Source organism: Musca autumnalis, unplaced genomic scaffold, assembly GCF_047663935.1.
Source record: "Musca autumnalis isolate F117 unplaced genomic scaffold, ASM4766393v1 scaffold_3, whole genome shotgun sequence".
Taxonomy (NCBI): domain Eukaryota; kingdom Metazoa; phylum Arthropoda; class Insecta; order Diptera; family Muscidae; genus Musca; species Musca autumnalis.
The window spans coordinates 26,754,837-26,775,478 of NW_027411866.1; the positions used below are offsets into that span (position 1 = coordinate 26,754,837).

The following is a 20,642-nucleotide window of genomic DNA, read 5'->3' on the forward strand; positions in this document are numbered from 1 at the left end:
TCGGATCTTTCACGACTTCCTTTGCATTGGTTCAAATCCTAATGAAAAGATCGGATCTTTCACGACTTCCTTTGAACCAATGCAAAAGATGACATGAAATCACGTCATCGCAAAGAACCCCTTCCTTCAAATTTTGCTGGGTATAAGCTCAAACCATTTTCATGGAATTTTTCATAGTCTGGCACAAGAGTAAAACAAAAACGAAGCTACCAAGTTACCAACCCTAAAAAAGTTACAAATTTTGGTAGAATATTACCAACGGTGGCAACTGTGGTTATATATATTTTTTCATGCACTTTACATTGATAACAAAACACAATTGAGATATCCCCAGAAACGCAATGATCCGTTTTCGTTGCACTAAAACCCTACACTCTCCACGATTTTGTTTTGTTTTCTTCTTCTCCAAGAAAAATCTTCGTGTTTACGCTGCTTTGGGAAATCAAGGGATTTTAAAACATAAAAAACAATAGAAATTAGCAAAAATATTATTAAATCTCTACAATATACACGGAACATCAATATCAATATAGAACGCAAAGAAGTTTTTTTTTTCTATTTACAAACAACTTTACAACTTTTTCGTTAAGTGTGTCAGTAGATCACATCGAGAGAAAAGAAAACAGCAAGCAAGTTCCGCTTTACAAACAATCAACCAAGAGCCCTAACAAAACCACACAAAATTAAATTAGAACAACAACAAGATGGATATCGATATTTCAGCGGTAGAATCGAAATTGAGTGACGTCACCGTTACACCAATACCGCGTTCTCAGGTGCAAAATTTCTACAATTATCAGCAGCAACGTGAGCAAAGGGAACAACAACCCCAAATACAAATATCCGCAATACATCATACACCCCGCGATCGTCATCACAGTGATAGGAATTCATCTTCCTCGTCCTCAAGTCGTGATTTGTATACGTCAAAGCGGGACCGCGATTATCACCAGCAGTTGAGCAATGCCGATGATTTACAGGTAGCTAATTTTGAACTATTGATTAGTGCGGTAGATAATATTTAGTTTTCTAGGCAGGTCATAAGTTTTTCTATGGGAAGATGATTTCCGTATAATAGCTTCCAATCGAAAATGATATCGGGAAAAAAATTTTCCTTGGAAATGTTATCCGGACAATGTTTTCATATATCAGGATAACGTATTCTTACAGAAACTGTTATCTGGATAATAATTTCGTATAAAAATGTTTATGCGGATAAGGTTTTCTAATAGAAAATGTTTTCCAGATAAGGTTTTCTAATAGAAAATATTATCCGGATAAGGATAATAACTTTTTCTATAGATATCCGGATACGGATTTCTATGAGAAAATGTTATCCGGTTAAGGTTTTCTATAGCAAAATTTCATACGGATAAGTTTTTCTATAGAAAAATGCTATCAGGATAAGGTTTTCTATAGGAAATGTTATTATCCAGATATAGGAAAATGTTATCTGGATAAGTTTTTCTATAGGAAAATGTTATCAGGATAGGGTTTTCTTTAGAAATATGTTATCCAGATATGGTTTTCTATAGGAAAATGTTTTCTACAGGAAATTGTTATGCTGATAAGGTTTTCTATAGGGAAATGTTTTCCGTATAAGGCTTTCTATAGGAAAATATCCGGATAAGGTTTTCTATTGGAAAATGTTATCTGGATAAAGTTTTCTATAGGAAAATGTTATCAGGATAGGGTTTTCTTTAGAAATATGTTATCCAGATATGGTTTTCTATAGGAAAATGTTTTCTACAGGAAATTGTTATGCTGATAAGGTTTTCTATAGGAAAATGTTTTCCGGATAAGGTTTTCTATAGGAAAATGTTATCCAGATATGGTTTTCTATATAAATATGTGATCCAGATGTGATTTTCTATAGGAAAATGTTATCCGCAAATGTTATGCGGATAAGGCTTTCTATAGGAAAATATCCGGATAAAGTTTTCTATTGGAAAATGTTATCTGGATAAGGTTTTCTATAGGAATACGTTATCCAGATATGCTTTATATAGGAAAATGTTTTCCGGATAAGGTTTTCTATAGGAAAATGTTATCCAGATATGGTTTTCTATATAAATATGTGATCCAGATGTGATTTTCTATAGGAAAATGTTATCCGCAAATGTTATGCGGATAAGGCTTTCTATAGGAAAATATCCGGATAAGGTTTTCTATTGGAAAATGTTATCTGGATAAGGTTTTCTATAGGAATACGTTATCCAGATATGCTTTATATAGGAAAATGTTTTCCGGATAAGGTTTTCTATAGGAAAATGTTATCCAGATATGGTTTTCTATATAAATGTTATCCAGATGTGGTTTTCTTTAAGAAAATATTATCCGGATAAGGTTTTCTATTGGAAAGTGTTATCTGGATAAGGTTTTCAATAGGAAAGTGTTATCCAGATAAGGTTTTCGATAGGACAAATTTTTCTGGATAAAATGACCGTATACATTTTTTTCTCATAGAAACTTTCATCGAATTGTTTTTTCTTACGAAACGTAAAGTTATTAACATCTTATCTTTCTTTTCCAGCGTCGTTTGGCTAGCGGTGGTAATACAAGTGCTGCAGTAGCAGCGGCAGCTTTACAATATACCCAACAATTACAGGCACAATTAGCTTTGCTGCAACAGCAAGCAAACACGACAGCTTCACCATCCATAACATTGACACCAGCAGCACCATCACGTTCATCATCCTCTTCACATTCAAACACTCACAATCTAAGTCATCATCAGCAACAACAACAACAGCATCATCACAGTAATGCAAACTCTAACCAAAATAGTACCAATCTTAGTATTAGATCCAATAATTCTCAGCACCAGTTGCAGCAACAGCAACAACAACAGCCTACACCATCACAACTCAAATATCCACAATCCTCTTCACCAGCTGAACTCTTAGCTGTCCAGGCATCGCTAAATCTTAGTTCAGCAAGTAGCACTAGTGGCAATGGTTTAACAAAATATGCCCAACTATTGGCGGTTATTGAAGAAATGGGCCGTGACATTAGACCCACCTACACTGGCTCTCGGACATCAACGGAACGTCTAAAACGTGGCATTGTTCATGCTCGAATTTTGGTACGAGAATGTTTGATGGAAACTGAACGTTCAGCACGTCAATGAGATTTACTTTCACCAGCTGAGCTGAAACAACAACAACACCAACCACAACATGAATATAATGAGCAAATGGAAGATAAGGATGTGACAACCAACAGCAACAGTATCTCATTAACAAGTACTACTGATAGTTGTTTTAAGCAATAGCCCTCGTAGTTAAGATTTATAAACCAATTTTGAATTTATTTTACTCTTTTCGTTTCCTCTCCGTATATAGAAATTAGTTTTAGTTACAATTTAGCTTACAGAGAAATATTTGTATTTCAAATCCGGCACTTGTTGTTAATGAAAAACTCCATTGTTAATGTAGAACTTGACCAAAGCATTATTCCATATGAAATGAAAAGCCTCTTATGGCTAATGAAGTGTATGGATTTGGAATACATTCAAAGACCGTTGTTTTTCATTTCTCTAATTTCATTTAAGATTACTTTTAAGTTAGTTCACCACTCCTCTAATTTGGTAGAGGATTCTCTTTTTTGCTTTATTAAATTATATTTTATTTCAAATGAAATTGGTTTTTTATGATTTTTTTTCTTAATACTTGGGAATTTTAAAAATGGGATACATAGAGGAATTATTATTAGAAAGTGGGTTTCATATGAAAACGTTATTAAGGTTTTTTTCTATCGAGATATTATACAAATAATTTCTTCTCGCTGAAATAATTAAGGGGATACCAGTTTCTTGTAGCAAATCTTATGCGGATAACACTTTCCAATAGGTAACCTTATCGGGATGGGATTTCGCTACAAAAATAACTTATGCGGGTAAAAGAAAACCTTGTCTGGATGACATTTCCCAACAGAACTCTTTATACGGATAACACTTTCCTACAGAAAACCCTATCCGGGTAGCATTTTCCTTTAGAAAACATTGTCCGGATAATATTTTCCTATAGAAACCCTTCATCCGGATAACATTATACTATAGAAAATTTTACCCGGATAAAATTTAACTATAGAAAGCCTTATCTGGATAAAATGTTCACACAGAAAAACTTATCTGAGTAAAACTTTGCCATAGAAATCTTTATACGGTTAACGTTTTCCTATTGAAACCCTTATCCAGCCAACATTTTCCTATACAAAACCTTTATTGGGATAACATTTTCCTATAGAAACCCTAATTCATATAATATTTTCTTTATCCAGATAACATTTCTCTGCAGAAAACCTTATCCGGATAACGTTTGCCTATAAAAACCTAATCCGTATGGCATTTTCCTATAGAAAACCTTATCCGGATAACATTTTTCTATATGAAACCTTATCCGCATAACATTTTCCTATAGTAAACCTTATCCGGATAACATTTTCCTATAGAAAACCTTATCCGGATAACATTTTCCTATAAAAAACCTTATCCGGATTACATTTTCCTATAGAAAACCTTATCCGGATAACATTTTCCTATAGAAAACCTTATTCGGATAACATTTTCCTATAGAAAACCTTATCCGGATAACATTTTCCTATTGAAAACCTTATCCGGAGAACATTTTCCTATAGAAAACCTTATCCGGAGAACATTTTCCTATAAAAAACTTTATCCGAAGAACATTTTCCTATAGAAAACCTTATCCGGAGAACATTTTCCTACAGAAAACCTTATCCGAATAACGTTTTCCTATAGAAAACCTTATCCGGATAACATTTTCTAAAAGAAAACATTATCCCAATAACATTTTCTATAAGAACGCCTTATCCGGATAACATTTTCGTTTAGAAGGCCTTATCCGCATAACATTTTCCTATAGAAAACCTTATCCGGATAACATTTTCCTATAGAAAACCTTATCCGGATAACATTTTCCTATAGAAAAACTTATTCGGATGACATTTCCCTATAGAAAACCTTATCCGGATAACATTTTCCTATAGAAAACCTTATCCGGATAACATTTTCCTATACAAAACCTTATCCGGATAACATTTTCCTATCGAAACCCTTATACGGATAACATTTTCTTATAGAAAACCTTATCCGGATAACTTTTGCCTATAGAAAACCTTATGCGGATAACATTTTCCTATAGAAAACCTTATCCGGATAACCTTTTTCTTATAGAAAACCTTATCCGGATAACATTTTCCTATAGAAAACATTATCCGGATAACATTTTCCTATAGAAAACCTTATCCGTATAGCACTTTCGTTTAGAAAGCCTTATCCGCGTAACATTTTCCTATAGAAAACTTTATCCGCATAACATTTTCCTATAGAAAACCTTATCCGGATAACATTTTCTATAAGAAAACATTATCCGAATAACATTTTCTATAAGAACGCCTTATCCGGATAAAATTTTCGTTTAGAAAGCCTTATCCGCATAACATTTTCCTATAGAAACCTTATCCGGATTACATTTTCCTATAAAAAAAAACTTATCCGTATAACATTTTCCTATAGAAAACCTTATCCAGACATCATTTTCCAATAGAAAGCTTTATCCGGATAACATTTTCCTATAGAAAGCCTTATCCGCATAAAATTTTCCTATAAAAAGCCTTACCCGGATAACATTTTCCTATAGAAAACCTTATCCGGATAACATTTTCCTATAGAAAACCTTATCCGGATAACATTTTCCTATAGAAAACCTTATCCGGATAACATTTTTTCTAGAAAATCTTATCCGGATAACATTTTCCTATAGAAAACCTTATTCGGATAATATTTGCCTATAGAAAACCATATCCGCATAACATTTTCCTAAAGAAAACCTTATCCGGATAACATTTTCCTATAGAAAACCTTATCCGGATAACATTTTATATCTATAGAAAATGATATCCGGATAAAGTTTTCTTATGGAAACTGTTATCTGGATTAGGGTTTCTTACAGAAATGATATATAATCCGAATAAAGTTGTTTATAGATAACTGTGTAATGTTTTCTGATAAAAAATGTTACACAGACACAATTTCTAATATGATTAATTTATCAATTCTTCTATACGAAAATCCAAATAATATTTTCTATAGGAACTTTTTTTTCATATAGGAAAAAATCAAATAAAATCAATATTTAAACCGATAATTATTTGTTTTCAGGAAAATATTAGGTTTTGTAATTACAAGGCGATATTGAAAATTTACAAGTAATTTGGATACAATTTTCTCCAAATTCTTGAGTAATTCATAGAGTAAAATAATAGATATATGAAAATACCTCAAAACAGCCTTTAATATATAAAAATAATAACAATTTATATTACAATCGTTAAAGCTTATATTGCCTAACTATAGTTGTATATGAAGTCCCCGATATTGTGCTACAGAAAACAATTTTTTAATGTGAGGTTATGTTCCAGATAAGCGGGGATAAGTACAAGGTCGTTATGAACTACTTTTGATTGTTCTTGGCGTTTCACTCGTAACTCATCTGGTTCACATATATTAGGTGGGTCTAATCTTAATGTAGCACTGTATAATAATTATTATTAAAACAGAAACAAATGACCAGAAAATTATGTAGAACCAATATTTTTACCGCCCATCACCTTTCCGTTTACTGTTGTAACTTTCATAAAGTATACGATTTTTATTGAAAAAATATGAGTAAAATGATTGAAAAAATCAAATACATAGATAAATAGAAAAGAGCAAGACACCATTATACCTGTATAATAATTAATGATTTAGTATATAAAAAAATATCTACTTTATTAAGCAAATATTTATTGTATACCCATAAATATGGAAATAAAAAGTTTAACAACATTTTAAACGCTTATTTTTCTAATATAGGAAGAAACATATTTTTTTATTATATAATCATTATTGTTAACATTAAACTTCATATTTTTTTTTAAACATTACGTTGGTTGCATGCTTTCTAATATTTAAATAACTTATTCTTAACATTTTTGGCTAGCGCAGCACTTAGGATATGGCTTCGAGGGATCTTGGGGTACATATTTGCATGGCTTCAGGGAATCGATTTTGGGACAGCTGTAAAACAAACAAATAATACAAAAAATTAATAAATATTGAAGATCTTTAGATTTTTGCCGAAAAATTTGATGTGTGGCCGGACACCTTTAACACTTTGGAATAAAATGTTAGGCCACGTTTACATAACAAGGTGTGGTAAATTAAATAAAAAGTTGTTGTTGAAATAGGTCTGTCTGGTTACTTTCCCAGCAAGAACTTTTTAGAGAGTAAGGATTTTTTATTCTCTTTTGCAAGAAAACTGTAAAAAGTAAACAAACACCTTCCCAGCAAAACCCGACAAAAAATCAGCTGACTTGCCAAAACGGAACAATTTGCCCGCCATTAAAGGAACCTAAGGAAGCAAAAATGTTGTATTTTATTAAAAATTAAATTTTCTATAAGAACGCTTTATCCGGATAACATTTTCGTTTAGAAAGCCTTATCCGCATAACATTTTCCTATAGAAAACCTTATCCTGATAACATTTTCCTATAAAAAAAACTTATTCGGATAACATTTTCCTATAGAAAACCTTATCCGGATAACGTTTTCCTATAGAAAGCCTTACCCAGAAAGCCTGCCGAAAAATTTGATGTGTGGCCGGACACCTTTAACACTTTGGAATAAAATGTTAGGCCACGTTTACATAACAAGGTGTGGTAAATTAAATAAAAAGTTGTTGTTGAAATAGGTCTGTCTGGTTACTTTCCCAGCAAGAACTTTTTAGAGAGTAAGGATTTTTTATTCTCTTTTGCAAGAAAACTGTAAAAAGTAAACAAACACCTTCCCAGCAAAAACCGACAAAAAATCAGCTGACTTGCCAAAACGGAACAATTTGCCCGCCATTAAAGGAACCTAAGGAAGCAAAAATGTTGTATTTTATTAAAAATAAAAAAGAAAAATACCCAAAAAAGGATCTTTTTTACATCACAACTTTGATCTCCAAAGAAAAAAAAAAAACAATACAAATAGGCTTGCCTTTTTCAAAAACAAAATTGTTTTTAGTCTTCACAAACATAAATCACCGAATAATTAAAAACAGATGATTGATTGTTTTCATGAAGAAGAAGAATTGCAAGTGCTTGCTAGAAGAAATTTGTCCAGAATTTGCAAACTCTCAGTAAAAGAAATTACAAAATGTCTCTCTCGAATCGCTCTCTTATGCTGACTTTTTGTGTTAACAGACGACTTCCAGCAACAATTTGTACAAATTGCTGCAAATGTTATGGTAACCAGACAGACCTAAATGTAAAAATAATAGTACGTTTACATTCACAAAATGAGTCCATTTCAACTGTTATACCCCGGTTTAGCTCATTTATACACCGGTTACACTTAACCGGTTTAACCCAGTGGGTTTTGGATTTCAAATGTCAATTCCATAGCGCAAAAGTCAAATAAATCCTATCGAAGTGGGTTAACCCGGCAAAAAAACTATTAGACTAGCCATAAATCCTCGACAGGATTTAATAAATCCAGCACAAATCTCATTGCATTTAGATATACAACTTGTAGGATTTAAATGGCATTGTTCTTAGCACAATTACCAAGGTAGATGCATAAGCCCATCTGATCGAATTTGAAACGTCAAAAGAATTTTTTGTAAATTGAATTCTTCTCAAAAAACATACGTCAAATTACAAATTTGTTGTTTAATAGTGAAAATCTTAGCACATTCTGCTACTAATGCTAACTAAAGAGCAAATAAAGAATTATTCTATCGCATCTAAAATAAATAAACGAATTATTTTATCGTTTAGACATCGTAAATATTATGCCAAGTTTACACTTACGCTCCAAAATCGACTGGATTTCACGAAATCCTGAAATACACCCCGGTGTCTACACTTATTTTTTCTTGATTTCAAACATATCACAATAATCAAGGTAGATGCATATGCGCAGCTGATCGAATATGAATTTTCAAAAAAAGTTTTTCTAAATTGAATTAGTCGTCCAAAATAGACGACAATATAGAACTTTACCGCTTTATTTAAAAAATTATAGTAAAATTATATATATCGTATTAATTGTGTATAATACTAAAAAATGAAAAACTAAAAAATCATTTTATCGCAGAGACATCATAATAATAATTTATTATTAATAAATTTTGGTAGATAAAATATGTGTTCAGAACCTGAAAAATATTACTACTTGCAGTAGTTTTCCCGTTTAGTGCTAGAAATCCGTTTCAGTACTCCGACATCTAGCAAGACTTGAACTTCTTTTTAAATAACACAATCTTCTCCTGTTTTCTGCTATAAAAATTTGGCCTAGTAGAAACTACCAGCATGTTTATTGGCATCTGAATACGTTGGCTGATACACTGATTTTGGCATTTTTGCTGGAGTTTTTGCAATTTCCGACATTTTTCCTTTCCCGAATTTTTAGGAAATTTGTATTGGAAAACAATTTTTGACAATTTGATCTTTTTGCTAACATTACAATTAAAAAGTACGGGAATACAATGAAAATTAGCATTGTAACAAAGTAATTTAATATTTTTGTAGATTGTATACCAATTTTGATACAAAATTTTTTTGTTGCAGCAATAGACCATCTACCTTGTTTATTGTGATACGTGAAAAGTGTTGCAACTTTTGGTACTTTTTAAGGCAAAACAGGGTTATATATGATGAGTTCTGTGATTTCGATGTTGATTTGGCTGAAATCACGAAATGAGATGATTTCATTTTTAAATGCGAAATCATGATATATGTTGCTTGATTCTGCGCGAAATCACGAAACGCCTTCGAAATCACGAAACGAAGCCGAATGTAAACCAAGCATTAGTTTTGGTTGATTAAAATCAACTTTGTACATCAAAACAAATTTAATTTTTCCGCCTTGTTTACAAAATTTTACATTTTAAATTATTTTTAGTGCCCATTTGCCCATCTAAAATAAATAAACGAATTATTTTATCGTTTAGACATCGTAAATATTAGTCTTGGTTGATTAAAATCAACTTTGTACATCAAAACAAATTTAATTTTTCCGCCTTGTTTACAAATTTTTGCATTTTAAATTATTTTTAGTGTAGCAATTCACCGATGCATCTACCTTGTTTCTTGTGCCAGCTTGCAAAATTTTGTATTTTCTAGCAACATGTTGCAAAAAACAGAGTTGTATACGAGGATTTATGCCAGATTTAAAACAAATCCACTCAATACAAGAATTTTTTTTTTTTGTATGGGAAATCTGGTAGATTTTGGCTGGATTTAGCGAATAAAACCTGATAATGTGCTAAATCCGGCTAATACCCCGGTTACACTATTGAGGGTTAACCCACTGGGTTTAATAGATCCAGTGGGTTAATCTTTGCTGGTTACACTTAGCTTTTCGAGGATATAAACTGTCAGCTGTTGTTTGCTTACGTATACATACAAAATAACTAATACAGTCGTGTTTTACACTTTTACAATTTCTCGTATGAGATATCGTCTCCTCTTTGCTCATATTGGTATATTTTACACACAGGAATACATTTTTGTATCATGGTATCAAGCGTACTTTTTGTTAAAAAAGTGTCTAATATAAAAAAATAAATAATTTTATGATTTTCAAACTACTTTAGATTTATTAACTCCATAACATCTCATGCGACCAATCGTAAACGTGTAAAACACGACTAACTCTGTTGCAAAAACAGTTGCAACTTTTGGTACTTTTTGAGTAGAGTTGGATTTTTTTGCACAAATACCGAATAAAACACTGTATTTTTGGTGGATTTGTGCCGGATTTAAAATAAACCCAGTCGTGAGAGGGTTAACCCGGCAAAAAGCTGTAGTGTAACCGTGCTATAATGAAGTCATATCTAAATGGGTTATTACAGTGGGTTTGGATTTCAAATGTCAATTCCATAGCGCAAACGTCAAATAAATCCTCTCGAAGTGGGTTTACCCGGCAAAAAAAGTCTAGTGTAACCGTACTATCAATTCCTTTGCGTTTACGTCAAATAAAAACTCATCTGAAATCCATTGGATTTCATTTGACGTTTAATCAGTGGTATGGACAGTTGAAACCGAGTGGATTTCGTAAATGCAAACCCAGCATAAAACTCGCATTTTCCTTTACTAGGCGTTTACACCAGACAGTTTGTCTTCAAATACAACTCTGATTTACTAACACATTCATACATTTGTCGGCTGTTTCCCAGGTGTCCATCATGTTTTCACAGACAGTTTGGTTAAAAAATTTTTGACATTTTTGTAAAAAATAAGTGAATAAGTCAATACATGAACTCAACTGTCCTGTCAGGGTTACCGTATTTTGAAGTCTACTGCTCTATATAGTCTACTGCTTATAAAACGCCATATGCATTAGAGTTTTTTTTGCCGAGTTAACTTTCTTTATGAAGAAAATTTTTTTAAGTATACGCAAAAGAAACGACATTTGAAACCCATTAGGGTTATTACTCCGATTACATGCAAATACTTTATAGTGTGCATTTACATCAAACAGCTTTTTGTAAAATACGTCAGTATTATATTAAATATCTTTTCCCAAAAACTGTGTCTAAATGAGATTTTACGTTACCTTGTATGAATTACACCATTTTTGCCGAAGCATTCATATTGTTCACATTTTCCTGGCGGCTGATATTTTTCACCCTTTTGCAAAGTTTTACCATTGATGGTACATTTGTCGTCGCCAGCTGTAATATTCCAAATGATATGCAATTAAAAAAAGTAAAAAATTTGAAATGGGGTCCTTAAACTTCAATTTTTACCTTGAGCTACAGTCACAAAACTGATTACACAAATTGCAATTAAAATGATATATTTCATGATTGTAAATTTGTGTATATTTCTTTGGGTATTCCTGTCGCGTTGTTGTCTAAATATCAACTGAATAAGTCTTTTTTGTATTCTAAACATGTTCACAATTTCACTGAATCTTTGAGGAACAAAAACAATGATCACAAAAAATTAAAATAGATGACGTAATTAATTTAGCGCTACTGGAATGTTATGAGTATGTTTAGTTTGTCCTTAAGGTTGACGAGCTGTTAAAAAATTAAGAACGACAGAGACAAATTCAAATTAGATTGCCCTAGAACGGCCGAAAAAAACTCGAACTAGGTTGGCAATGGCTTTTTATCCTTTTGCCAGAAATAGTCTATGTAAGTCCCGGTCCACACTAGCGTGAATTTCAAAAAAAATTTCATGAAATTAGGTGTTCTTAAATCAAATGCCCCACTACAGCAATTTTTCGATTTTTCTACTATGGAGGTCTATCTAGATACGCATAATTTCATGTAATTTTTTCAATGAAATCACCCTAGTGTGGACCGGGACTAATAGTAAGTTTACATTTACGAAATCCACCCGATTTCAACTGTCAAATCCATTTCTTAAACGTTCAGATGAGTTTTCATTTGACGTATACGCAAAGGAATTTACAGTTGAAATCCAGTGGATTTCGTAAATGTAAACAATGTATAAAGCAGAAAAATTAAGCTTCTTTGTCGGGTTAACGTATACGCAGTGGAATTGATAGCACTTTTGTATATAACCGGATTTAATAAACCCACTGGATTTCAAAAGTCAATTGCATGCCTTAATGTTAAGTTTACATTTACGAAATCGAGTGGATTTCAACTGTCAATTCCATTGTGCATACGTCAAATGAAACCTCATCTGAAATCTATTCGATTTAATTTGACGTTTAAGCAATGGAATTGACAGTTGATATCGAGTGGATTTCGTAAATGTAAGCCTAGCATAAGCCCTAAACACATCCAACGTTTGAGTAAAGTTTTGTGTCATTTTTGGTACAAGAATAAAGAAAAATTGAAACTTGGCAGCACTTTGTCTTTAATACATCTACCAGAAATGACACAAAACTTTACTCAAATGTTGGATGTGTTTTCATCTTTATACGTCAATATTATTTATTTTATTAACTTTGTAGCAAGTACAATGTTAACAAGTCATAGCATTGGCTACAATGGCCATCAGCTAAACGTCAAAATATATTGTATGAAAATGACAACTTAAATCCACTGGATTTTCTGAGTCGTGCATAGTCTAATACCCCGTTTGCACTTAACCGGATTAACCCAGTGGGTTTGGGGTTCAAATACACTGTGCAACAACAAAAAAAAATGACGAGGAAAATCGAGTAGATTATGAAAGTAGAGCTACAAATTTTGTGTGGTCCAAACAACTACAATGATGGGACTAACTCCTACTTTGGTGGCATTTACGGAATTAACACTAGCATTTGACATAAATAGCAGTATCATGAATGACCATAACGAACCCAGTTACGATATAGTCATTTATGTCAATTTCTAAGGTTTATTCCGTAAATGCCACCAAAGTAGGAGTTAGTCCCATCATTGTAGTTTTTTGGACCACACCAAATTGTGCATGTGAGAGCCCATATGACACCTATATTTTGACTTGACCATAGCCGTAGACTTCTAATTTATTTTCAGTTACAATATAAGCAACCAAGGGCTTATCCAAACTACGGAATTTAAGTTGAAAGTACTAAAAATACGCAATTTGGGCAGGTCCAATGTGTATTTTATTATATTATATTCCAAATATATATGCACCACAAATATTTCAGAAGCATTATGAATGGAACGTACAACATCTTCTGTATGAATTCACAACGAAAACCCATCAATATGATATTTACAGTATCCAATCACAACGACAATCTGTATGAAAATTGGGAAATATGGTCCTAAAACATATATATCAAAAACAAGTGCTGCTAAGCATGTTATATGCTATGGTTACAGATTTCTTTTATTTAGAGACTCATAATGAAATTTCATTTGGAACATTTCTTTCTTTAACAATATTCCCAAAAAGTGACGGATTTTGCTAGATTTTGATCCAGTATGGAATTATGTAAAATGAACAGTCCAAAATTAAAACATATAATTTCATCCTAATATATATAAATTTGTAATCTAATTTTTTAAGGAAATAGTATAGATAGATATATAGTTTATTTTGAAACTCATAGTGAAATTTTGTGTAGAATTTTTTATCCTTTGGCACTTTTCACCTATAACCAAGTTTCATATTGCTTCCACGTACCAACTCGAAAAAAGAAGGAACATTTTTTCATCAAAAAAATTGGGAAATATTTTCATGTGTTTTCAGCAAAATTGATACTGATATTTTCATGCTATGATATGTAAATAGACATTTCATTTCTTTGGTGACCCATAGTGAAATTTGACGTAGAATATTTTTGTCTCTGACATCATCTCTCTAAAATTATGTTTTGTGGGACAATTTTGAATAAACTCAGATGAAGTCCGACTTTAACCCTAAAACGTGTTTTTCATTTTTAGAGATTCCTGGCGACTAGACAAGAGTTACAGACTTGGTGTATTCTGAGACCTATAGTGAAATTTTATGGCGAACAATTTTGTAGAATATTTGGATTTGATACAATCACATTTTTAAGGAGTTTTTGAAGGTTTTTTGAAAAAAGAACAAAAAAGACCCCTTTTGATGAACCGCATGGGGGTTAAAATTTTTAACAAAAATATTGCCCACATACTCCTCTGTAAAGTTGCCAAAGATACTATATACCTAAAATGCAAGGATTCAAAGATATCTTAACTCGAATATTTCGAAAAAATTAAAAATGGGCGGAACTTGCCCCGCCTATTTTGGTTACTTTCCGACGTAAACTTTTAAAACGCCGATACACGTGTCTCATATTTTTAGCTCTACTTTCATAATCGACTCGATTTTTCCCATCATTTTGAAAAAAATTTAATTTTGTTGCACAGTGATATCAATTCCATAGCGTAATACCCCGGTTACACTTAACCGGATTAACCCAGTGGGTTTGGATTTCAAATGTCAATTCCTTAGCACAAACGTCAAATAAATCCTCTCGAAGTGGGTTAGTGTAACCTTACTATAAGCGTCAAATAAATCATCATAAGGGAGGCTAACCCGGCAAAAAGCTCTAGTGCAAATGCCGTTTAAACGTACTGTTATGAACAAAACAATAAATCGGCTCTATCAGCGCTATACACCTGGGAGGAAATTTCATTGATATTTTAAATTACTACTCCGTTGCAATAAAAATAATCACTCGTTTCATTATTTTTATTAATATAGCTCATTTCCAAGTCGTCAATATACTTTTTATTTTCTAGTTCAGTAAATTCTGGGAATATTTTGTGTCATTTCTTCTCTATTGTAAATGTGCTGGAATGTATTTTTTAGAGCAACTTTGAGATAGCAAAGGTTATTTGTTGACTCAAACACATTAATAAATGGGTATAATTGTGTATTGCGCGATTTTTAAATAAACTTTAGATTTGGTTTAAGATTTAAATATAACATGACACATAAATTAAATGTTGAAACTGTGATGTTGCATTCTACGTTATCGACTCATGTAAGATTATTCTTGTTGTGTGGTTTTATTTTTGTATGGTTTTATTTACTTCTGTGTCCACAGAATACAAAATAGATTTCTAAATTATAAAGATTGATAACGAAATAATTACATGCGAAGTCCAAGGAATTATCTTGAATGAACAAAGCAATGTCTAAATTTATATTAGGCAATTTTCCTTGCGGCAATTGTCAGTTTGATGGAGAGAGAGGTGAGGTATATGGTAACCCTTTGCCTCTCAACACCCTCTCTCACCGACAAACTGACAATTGCCGCAAGGAAATTTGCCGAATGAAAATATGGACTATGTCATTTCAATGGAAAACCTTCAACATTTTCGGTAAAGTAAATTGAGATTTTTGGAAATAGGGGATTGTAAAGAGTGTAGGAGAACTCTATCCTCTTCGCTCTCTCCGGAAAGCTCCATTTCATTTACCGAAAAATGTGTACGTGTGTCTACTGACATATGAATGTTCACTTAATAGGCCTGTTCGATAACTTCGCAAGTAAAAAGTATTTGCAACTACTTGCAAGTACTTCTATTTATCGAACAGCATTTTGTAAATGTTTGTACAAATTTGTGCAAATTTTTGAGTTATCGTACAGACCTAATGACAGTTATCCTGAAGAAGTAATCTTCAGCTATAGTACTATTCTTCTCCAATTCTGAGAATCGTAGAAATGTCGTAAACGCTTTTATTCAAAAATATAATTTCTTAACAAAAAACAAAAAATTTAAAATTTTTTCAAAGTGACTTTTTTCGTGACTTTTTTAATATTTGAATGAAATGAACGTTATTATAGTTATTAGTAGACTTATATTTATTCATTCGTGCAACAAAAAATAATTTTTTTTTCATTTCATATATTTTTTCAAAAAATTATTTTTTTAAAATCGATTTGTGCGTGAACGATAGCATAGTGATTAATAGGCAAAAGTTCATTCATCCCTGCTACAGGAAATCATTTTTGAGGAAAAATTTCAAAAAGTCATAACCCTAATGTATATACGTCAAATAAATCCTATGCTTGGTTTACATTTACGAAATCCACTCGATTTCAACTGTCAAATCCATAGGTTAAACGTCAAATGAAATCCAGATGAGATTTCATTTGACGTTTGAGCTATGGAATTGACAGTTGAAATCGAGTGGATTTCGTAAATGTAAACTTAGCACTAGTTATAAATCCACTGGATTTTATTCGATGTCCAAGCTATGACATCGAATGGATTTCATATGGGTCCCTAGAGTACGTTTACATTTACGAAATAAAGAAATCCACACGATTTCAACTGCCAATTCCATTGCTTATATGTATGTAAAATGAAATCCAATGTATTTCAGATGAGTTTTCATTTGATGTATACGCAGAGGAATTGACAGTTGAAATCCACTCGGTTTCGTGAATGTAAATGTACTACTAGATCGAGTTTCATAGTAGGGCTCCTAAGAAAAAATTGAATGAAATTATGCGTCTCTAAATCGACTTCCATAGTAGAGTAAAATCATAAAATTGCGATTTAAGAACGCCTAATTTCATGAAATTTTTTAATGAAATTCACGCTAGTGTGGACAGGGACTAAGAATAGATGCAAGATTCATCGTCTGTGACGATCTTATAAACGTCGTTTGAAGCACCACGATCGTTTTATACCCTCAGCATTTATGCTAAAAAGCCATTTAGATATGACTTCATTAGCCGGATTTAGAGCACTATCACGTTTTATTTGCTAAATCCGGCCAAAATCTACCAGAATTCCCCTACAAAAATAAATCCTCGTATTGAGTGGATTTCTTTCAAATCCGGCATAAATTCTCGTATACAACTCTGTTTTTTGCAACATGTTGCAAGAAAATACAAGCTAGTGCAAGAAATAAAGCAGATGCATCGGTTATTTGCTGCAACAAAAATAATTTGAAATTACAAAATAATTTTTTAGTTGCTCATAATGTGCTAGCATTTTCAATATTAAACAATAAATTTTGAATTTGCCGTATGTTTTTTGAGACGAATTCAATTTACAACAACTTCTTTTGATGTTTAAAATTCCATCAGATGTGCTGATACATCTACCATTGGAATTGTGCTATGAACAAAAATCAGCTGACTGCCATTTAAATCCTCCAAAGGTATATATAAATGCAATGAGATTAGTACTGGATTTATTAAATCCATTTGAGGATTTATGGATAATCTAAATGAGCCATAACGAGAGTATATACACTTTCATACGGGAAAAACGTGCCTCATCGAAATAACGGTTTTAGGCCCCAAGTATGCTTGGACGAAATCCGTTTCAAACAATTTGGCGTTGATTTAGCCATGTCCGTCTGTCTGGCTGGCTGGAGCGCACGATAACTCTTGAACGAATCAACCGATTCGGTACAAAATTTGGCTTTCTTAATATCTTGTCTAAACTTAGTTTAAGTTCGTAGATGGGTTATATCGGTCCACTTCTTCCGGTACCTCCCCCAAAAAATTCGACAATTTTCGGAAATTTTGAGCGCACGATAACTCTTGAATGTAGTAAACGATTTTGCCCATACCTTGCATATTGTGACACTTCGAGCAGACTAATATGAGATTCCAACATTTCGGATAAGTTCAGTTTAGGGACTGCTCTCGAAACGCTTTGATTTTTGTTGTAGCAACTTGAATTCGCTGCCTCCATTACGACGGTAAAAATTTTTTCAGTGGCAAGTCAATACTTCTTGAGAAAACAGCCCGAAATTTGCAGAAAACCCCCCTATGATACCGTGTGTAGTGGTTGGAGCGCAAGATAAAAAATTTGGCCTTCGTAATATTTTGTACAGTCTTAGTATAAGTTCGAAGATAAGCCATATCGGTCCACTCCTTCATGTATCTCCCCCACAAAATTTCAAAAATTTATTTCAACAGACAGACGGATATGGTTAAATCAACTGGTTAAATCGAATTTATGCTTATCAAGAATATATAAACCATATAGGGTCTCCGAGGAATATTTCGATGTGTTATAAACGCAATCACAAATGTTATTATACCCTCCATATTAAGAACAAAAATGCCACTGAAAAGCGTTCTCTTTAAAAACTTTATACACGATAAGTTTGAGCGGCTTTTGATTGGCAGGTAAACCGACTCTGACATTTGTTCCAATTTTTGACATTTTTTCATTTTCCCGTTCCCATACTTTATGATTGAAGTTGTATGTGTTACATTTTCACAGTTCACCCTTTTTTGTACGGGAAAACACATTAAACGCCGTTTGCACTAGAACTTTTTGCCGGGTTAATTTGCTTTATGCGGATTTATTTGACGTTTGCTCTATGGAATTGACATTTGTGGGTTTATTAAATCTGGTTGTGCAAACGGGGTATTAGAGTGACCCGACTGTCTGTGAGAAAATGATGGACAGCTGGAAGACAGCCGGGAAATGTATGTATGTGTTAGTAAATCAGAGTTGTATTTGAAGACAAACTGTCCGGTGTAAACGCCTAGTAAAGAATGTTAGCCCGGCAAAAAGCTCTATACAAACGCCGTTCAAGTCGGAAAAATTAAGGGAAGGGCTGCATGAGTTCTATTTTGCATAGCGTTGGCAAATCACAACAACAACACGAGGGCGGCCCTGATTTACCGATTTGAAGTGTGAATTTTCGATGCCAGAACATGTAACTACAGTCTTGTAATCTCTCTTCGGCCTTTAAAAATCTAATCAATTACGCAAGTTACTAGCGGACGTTAAATACAGATTTTATTCAAAATGTTCGGTCATTTTAATCAAATCGTACAGAGAATTCTTTGTTAAAAACATCGGCGGATTATCTTTGGGACACTCAATGCGTAAACAACAATCGGGATAGGGTTTTGAGAAATCCGCACGCATAAATACACAAAAACGATGACCAAATGGTATTGGACATCTATAACAAAACAAAAACAATTCATTACCTGCTTAGCAAGTTTATACACATAAAAAACTTACATCTTTTTAGCTATTCCATGTTCGGTACATTCTAAAAGTTCACACCTATTCGGCGGTTGGTAGGTTTCTCCTTTTAGCAGAACTTTATTGTCATAAGCAATGCAAATTTCATCAACGGCGGCTACAAACGAACAAAAACATGCTTTAATTAATTAAACTCAAAAAAATATTGTTTATAGATCGCTTTTATTTTTAACATCTGTGTGTACCTACCCCCGGAGAAAGTAAGAAACGGAACCCAGCAAAAAATCAAAACTTTCATTTTCATTTTTGGATAACAAAAGAAACAAACAAAAATGTCTCTAATGAAAAATAAAGAAGATGCTTTCAGATCCAGTTTAAATAATCAACTAATTTTAAATATAAATAAAAATCACAATTCCAAGACCAATTCTATTGGTGGTCATGAGTTTTTGGGGATACAATACAATAACAACAGCTATTCTTGCGAAACTAATTAATTTATTGAGCAGTTAACAAATTTGTTTATTGAAAAGATTAATAATTATTACCGTTACGCTAAACGTTGAAATATTTCAGGTGGATTTAGACACATTCAATAAGGGGGATCATCGTTAACGTAAAAAAGTCCAGGATTTATCTTAGTTCCCCTTTTGTCTCAAGTGGACACATAGCCTACCGGTGATGCGGCCCTGGAATTTAAGTTTAATTTGTCAGTAACTGAGGATTCCTTCTTGAGTGATATAATTGCCTTATATGTATGTTGTCTGTATACTTTCTTTTATGGGATGTATGTATTTGTTTAGTCTTTTGGCACGTTCTAAGCTTGAACAGGTTTAGTCGTGACTGAGGAAAAAATAATGTTAAAACAAATATTGGATAACTGAAGGCAATAAGCTAGCATGTGCCATTCAAAGTAATACAAACGTGAGTTTTATACGTCGGGAGAGTAAACGATTTTTTGGTCAATCCCACGGCAGCGTGTTCGCTCGTACCGGATTGACCGGGAACCAGCCAACATCCGTGTTCCGGCTGCACCTCAGTGTACACATGTTTGTATTTGTATCGTTTTTCTGTGTTGAAAGCATCATATCCCGGAATGCCTACTGCTGATTCTTTTGGTCCGTGCAGGCACGGACGAATATATTTGTGCTCCGTTTGTTACATCCGTATCGTCACCCAAACCCAATCTTCGGTGAGATTCAATAGATGTCGGGAGTGGCTGCATCCAAGGGGTTGTTCTGGACTTGTCCA

General features: G+C 32.9%; 3 protein-coding genes across 4 annotated transcripts; 1 reads left to right on the forward strand and 2 right to left on the reverse strand.

The window, feature by feature from the left end:
- The first annotated feature begins 357 nt into the window (after nucleotides 1-357).
- Nucleotides 358-3,641, forward strand: CDK2AP1 (CDK2-associated protein 1). The gene is made up of 2 exons (XM_073973332.1): nucleotides 358-980; nucleotides 2,534-3,641. Exons 1-2 carry the CDS (start codon nucleotides 705-707, stop codon nucleotides 3,128-3,130), a joined length of 873 nt encoding a protein of 290 aa, XP_073829433.1. The 5' UTR covers nucleotides 358-704; the 3' UTR covers nucleotides 3,131-3,641.
- Nucleotides 3,642-6,863: 3,222 nt separating this feature from the next.
- On the reverse strand, nucleotides 6,864-11,955 carry LOC141397235 (uncharacterized). The gene is made up of 3 exons (XM_073973333.1): nucleotides 11,802-11,955; nucleotides 11,609-11,726; nucleotides 6,864-7,084 (listed from the first exon to the last, which is right to left on the reverse strand). Exons 1-3 carry the CDS (start codon nucleotides 11,947-11,949, stop codon nucleotides 6,991-6,993), a joined length of 360 nt encoding a protein of 119 aa, XP_073829434.1. The 5' UTR covers nucleotides 11,950-11,955; the 3' UTR covers nucleotides 6,864-6,990.
- A 7,227-nt stretch (nucleotides 11,956-19,182) lies between these two features.
- LOC141397844 (uncharacterized) lies at nucleotides 19,183-20,067 on the reverse strand. Of its 2 annotated transcripts, XM_073974602.1 has the most exons (4): nucleotides 19,940-20,067; nucleotides 19,641-19,729; nucleotides 19,428-19,548; nucleotides 19,183-19,365 (listed from the first exon to the last, which is right to left on the reverse strand). In XM_073974602.1, the coding sequence occupies exons 2-4, from the start codon at nucleotides 19,693-19,695 to the stop codon at nucleotides 19,197-19,199; spliced, it is 345 nt and encodes a 114-aa protein (XP_073830703.1). In that variant the 5' UTR covers nucleotides 19,696-19,729; nucleotides 19,940-20,067; the 3' UTR covers nucleotides 19,183-19,196. The 2 variants fall into 2 exon arrangements, with proteins under 2 accessions (XP_073830703.1, XP_073830702.1); XM_073974601.1 differs by lacking the exon at nucleotides 19,940-20,067 and having other exon boundaries at nucleotides 19,641-19,756.
- Nucleotides 20,068-20,642: the final 575 nt, after the last annotated feature.

Coding starts and splice junctions, on each gene's coding strand:
- LOC141397235 (XM_073973333.1), bottom strand. CDS start 11,949: ATGTTTAGAATACAAAAAAGACTTATTCAGTTGATATTTAGACAACAA. Junction 11,727..11,801: donor TTTTGTGACTGTAGCTCAAG/GTAAAAATTGAA, acceptor GGAATATTACAG/CTGGCGACGACAAATGTACC. Junction 7,085..11,608: donor AATGGTGTAATTCATACAAG/GTAACGTAAAAT, acceptor TTTGTTTTACAG/CTGTCCCAAAATCGATTCCC.
- CDK2AP1 (XM_073973332.1), top strand. CDS start 705: ATGGATATCGATATTTCAGCGGTAGAATCGAAATTGAGTGACGTCACC. Junction 981..2,533: donor GCAATGCCGATGATTTACAG/GTAGCTAATTTT, acceptor TTTCTTTTCCAG/CGTCGTTTGGCTAGCGGTGG.
- LOC141397844 (XM_073974602.1), bottom strand. CDS start 19,695: ATGAAAATGAAAGTTTTGATTTTTTGCTGGGTTCCGTTTCTTACTTTC. Junction 19,549..19,640: donor GTTTCTTACTTTCTCCGGGG/GTAGGTACACAC, acceptor GTTCGTTTGTAG/CCGCCGTTGATGAAATTTGC. Junction 19,366..19,427: donor CATGGAATAGCTAAAAAGAT/GTAAGTTTTTTA, acceptor GTTTTGTTATAG/ATGTCCAATACCATTTGGTC.